Genomic DNA, 4,837 nt, shown 5'->3' on the forward strand with positions numbered 1-4,837 from the left:
AAAAAAAAAAAGGTAACCCATTTTTTTAAAAAAAGATTTACACAAAACGGCTCCGGAGCCCATTTATTGCATGAAGTGCAGATAGCAGATAGAGTTATTCTGAGTGCTTTCATTTCTTCTTAGTTGAAAGTGAAAAATTGAGCTGTTTTCTGTTGAATGAAAATGATGTCTTTAAACATTTTTTCATTGGTATTTAAGGGGACTTGAATGGAATATCTCGAAGAAATCTTAACATCTCCATTTTTGAAGATCCAAGTTAACAAGTAAACAAATCTGAGCAGATGCAATATCTACGTTCCAATCTCTCAGGTTTAAAGATTTTATAAATAAAAAAGAGCAATATTACAGCTTTTTAAAGGGAAAAATGTTTTTTCCATTATTTGAGAGCCTATCATCTTTAATATTTAAAAAGGAATCATATAATGGAGCTCCATTTGAAACTTTATTTTCTATATCACTTTCTATCTTTACATCTCTTTAATTCACTAGATGAGGGCAGTTTTAAAAATGGAGGACCCCTAATCACTGAATAATTAGGGTAGAAGTTGAGTATAAGTATATCAAGGTAAATTCTAACTTAGAGAATAAATATATGGAAAAAAATCATCAAATGATTTGCTACCTATAGAATCAGATAACACTTCATTACTTGAGCAAATGTTATTGTAATTGAATTTTTAAAGTCTTTAAAATAAAAACTTAAATCCCACTTATCAACCCATTTAGGTTGGTAAAATGAAAAAAAAAATCACTGTACTTATTTGATTTCTTTTTAAGGAAAACTGGGTTTGCAATTAGGTTTTCCTTTTATCAAATAGTATTGTTGGTACTTATTTGAAAATACTTTTGTCATTATAATTAATCTTCCTCTCTTTTTATTTCTTTTTGTGACAGGATGGAGAATGCAATAATTTTTCATAATTAATGCCCCAAAAGAGAAACAACGAGCCAAATCAACTTAATGTATCCAAACCCAATTTGGGATACAGTTAAGAATATTTCGGTAAATTTTTAAAAATGTTTTATTGAGGCAAGTATCAAGAGATAATCATTCTTATCTTTGGAATTTGTGAAGATTATGTAGGTTTTATGTGGAGGATCTCTTTAAATTTAGTAAATTATCTCATATTTTCAATTACTTGATACTCATTTTGTTTGATTTTAGACCCAAGTTTAGAGTCAGATAGATTTTGATTCAAATCCTCACTTCATAATTTGAGCCATCTAACCTTAACTATTTAGTTTCTAAGCATCCTAAAACTTACCACCTAGAGTATTTTAAAGGTTAACTGAGATAATATATGTAAAGCACTTATGTATATGACTGGATTCATGACTGGACCATGGCAGGTAGACAATGAATGTTAACTATTAAAGTTAACTTCTTAGCTAAGAGTTTTAGAGTGTGTATTTGATATTAGATACACATTAAGTTTGATACTAATTAGAAATAAATGAAGGTTATTTTTGAATTTTTAAAATCATAGCATCATTTCAACTATTCTCTTTTTTACTTTTTTGCTTGCAGGCAAATTCCATGTCTTGGTAAAAGGGGTAAAACCATCTAGGTAGCATTAGATAATTCTGACAACCATCCACTACCACTCCCTACATCATATCCATTTTTCTCCTTTATTTATGATAACTATTCACTTAAAGTGAGTCAATATTTTGGGAAGCAATGAATATTTCTATGAGAGTATTGTTTAGTTGAAAACACTTAGAATTTTGTTCTTATAGACTTTATAAGCTTTCTGTTATTTTTAAAATTTATTCTAATGGACCAAAGTTTAGGGAAAATATCAGAATATGTCCATTGTATTTCTAATGTGTGAATAATATATAATTAGAACACCGAAGAATGAAATTGATTATTTTAACATTATATTCTGATATAAAAAAATTTCCATATTGAGAATTTTTAGCAAACATAAAATTGCCACAGAATTGTGGTGCCATTGAGAAAAAGCACCAGGAATATACAGCATTTATCTAAATACTATTACAGGAAATTGAACATATGCACTATTATTAATCATCATTTAGAAGACAACTTTCAATTATCCAACTTATTTTAAATAATTATTATGACCATCTTCAACCAAAATAGTATTTTCAATCTGTAGGTGAAAAGCTACCATAAAGTTGAGGGCTTGTTTGAGATTATGAGAATGATAACTCTAAAGGGTATTTTCAGAATGTGTATATGATATAAGATACACATTAAGTTTGATACTAATTAGAAATAAATGAAGGTTATACTCAATTAAAGTATCTAAGTAATGTAATTTTTATATATACAGGCCATATATTTTAAATTAAATAGTTATGTTAAATAGTATGATCCAAAACATATAGTTAAAAACATTGTTAGATGACATTGTAAGGTCACTACTTAAGTATATCATATCAGTATGTAAGAAAACCAAATTTCCCAATTGAAATTGTTACTACTAAAAATACATAAAATACTATATTCTAAACTAAATTCTTCTTAGATTCTTTTTCAAAGTTATACTGAATTGATTCCTCTTGTACCAACAGATTAGTAGTTTAGTTAGCTATTTGGTGTTTAAGGTCTCAAACTGAAAACTGTTTTAAGGATGGTGATCGCAAATAGCAAGACTAAAAGCAATAGTGATGACTTTGGAAGCCAAATGCATAAGGTGACACTTTCCTGTGATGGTTACTGGTAAATTACAGTAACTTCATATAGAATAGACAAAAAAATGTCAGTTGTTAAAATAAAGTATATGTTCAATACAATATTTTAATCTTTATTGATATATAATCAGTTTAAAAAGTTATTTTCTGTGATTCTTATATTCAGAGGAAATTCATAATAATTTACAAACTATTTCAGAATAGATCTTGAGAAATGTAAGCACATGCAATTATAGCTGCACACATATAAATGAAAGTTAAGAATGATATCAACAAAATATAGAAACAATTCCTTTCAGGGAGGCTTTTTTGTTTCCATCCCACTTTTCAAGTGAGAAAACTTAGATGGCCTTGCCTATCAGAGAATGTACAGGTCCATTCCAATCTAGGGCAGCCTAGTCATCTCCATGGCAACAGCCCTTGACAAGTTAAAAGGCAACTAGATTCACAAACAGAAAAAATCAAGACTACTGAGCACTGTTACTGTTACTTTTTTTTTTTTTTTAAGTGCAGAGGTGGCCAAACAATTTGGAATTTTCCAAAGGAAAAGTTGAGCCTTTTACTAATGTTGGAATTGTTAACTTTATCACAACTGCTAAGTTGGATACCTATTCTCAGAAAGTAAATAAGAGGCAAAGCTCAGAAATCCTTCTCTGGAATAGACCTCACATTTAAAAACAAAACGAATTAGGAGAGAAGTTGAGAAAGTATCCTTAAATAATTCTGTACACTTTAGTGTAAAAATGGGGTGTGGGGGAGAAGTAGAAAGAGGAGTAGTAAGCAATTCCTTTATCCAGCCTCAAATCTTTTAAGACCACGACCTTCCAAATGTATTATTTGATCATCATATAGAGTTTAAAATTTGTCTAAGAATAGCTTCTAATGTAGCTACCTGAGGAAGTGTGAGGAGGAAAAGAGGTCTAACAGTGCAGGTGAGGGCACAGAGACAGCTGTAGTGGGTTAGGGTGACCCTATTGTTCTTTTCTCCTTAGGATTTTGATCAAGAATGACCCAGCTACTGTGCTGAGTTCAGGAAGTCAGAGCACGGTGCTTTTGAAAACAGACAATAACCTAGTTCCTTTGCCTCCTTCCCCTACACCTCGACCCTGCAGACTGCCAACTCACCCACTTTAAATGCATCAAGCCTATTACCATCCCAAGAGTATCAACCAGATAAATACAGAACACGTCTACTGACCATAGTAAAGACAAAAACAAAATTAGAACTACTGCTTTTTGTTTGTTTCACCGCCCCCTCCTCCCAGCCCCCAGCCCTTTGTGTGTGATGATTCCCCCTCAAACCACCCACAGACGACCATACGAGAAGAAATGGTAATTTTTGTTTAAAAGTTCACTTACCACGGCAACCTCATATTGCTTTGTCATGCTTTTTGCACTTAATTTTTCAAAACTGCTTGTGCAGGGCGCAGAACTGGGAAGGCTGGACTAAAGTATCTCTAGTAATCACAACAAAAAGGAGAGAACATTCACCAATCAGAATTACATTAAAATGCACAAACCCCGGCGGAGCAAGACGCAACCGTTCAGACCATACCAGGGAGGGGGTGGGGTGGAAAAAAAGCCGAGCTAACAAAACAAAAGGTAAAGGGGAGAGTTGAGTGGTTGGAGGGGAAATTGATCCAAGCCGCCTTTGACTGAGGACTGGCTTAAAATCACCAACACCATCACCCCACCCCACCCCCGCCGGCCCCCAGCACCCCCGCGATTACCCGAGTGACTGCACTTGCCTCCAGCCAGCTCAACTGCGGGAGAGGAATGCCCCATCTAAGTTCACTAGCCCTGCCACAGTCTTCCACTGCCTGATGGGTTCGTTCAGGAAAACACTTCCAGAGGCATCCATCCACTTGAGGTCTGGGCTTGGCGGCTGCTGCTGCCGGGCTGCTGCGAGCAGCTGCTAGGATCGTTGCCGTCTCGTTCCTCCCTCATTCGCGCTGCACAATAGCCCCGGCTGGGTGCACCTCATTAAGCCAGCCCGAGAGCTCCAGGAGCAGGGCAAGCAGTGTGACAGCGCTGCCTCTTTGTAATGACTGTGTGATGGATGCAACCGAAGGGTGGGGTCTGGGTGGGTCAAAACTGTTAATGACAGTATGTATCATTCTGTCTGTCCTCGAGGAGAGAGAAGCCCCCTGCCCTCCTTTCAAGTCTCAGTCTC

General features: G+C 34.8%; 1 protein-coding gene across 4 annotated transcripts in view; it reads right to left on the reverse strand.

Moving 5' to 3' along the window:
* ELAVL2 (ELAV like RNA binding protein 2) overlaps positions 1-4,756 on the reverse strand; it is a 151,353-nt gene extending 146,597 nt beyond the window's left edge. For all 4 annotated transcript variants that reach the window (XM_023536334.1, XM_023536330.1, XM_023536328.1 and 1 more), the window contains exons 1-2: positions 4,413-4,756; positions 4,024-4,121 (exon numbers count right to left, since the gene is read on the reverse strand). In XM_023536334.1, the coding sequence (XP_023392102.1) occupies positions 4,024-4,050 (27 nt within the window). In that variant the 5' untranslated portion in view covers positions 4,051-4,121; positions 4,413-4,756. The remainder of the gene's footprint in view (positions 1-4,023; positions 4,122-4,412) is intronic.
* Positions 4,757-4,837: the final 81 nt, after the last annotated feature.

The sequence above is a fragment of the Pteropus vampyrus genome, unplaced genomic scaffold (genome assembly GCF_000151845.1).
Source record: "Pteropus vampyrus isolate Shadow unplaced genomic scaffold, Pvam_2.0 Scaffold153, whole genome shotgun sequence".
In the NCBI taxonomy this organism is placed as follows: Eukaryota; Metazoa; Chordata; class Mammalia; order Chiroptera; family Pteropodidae; genus Pteropus; species Pteropus vampyrus.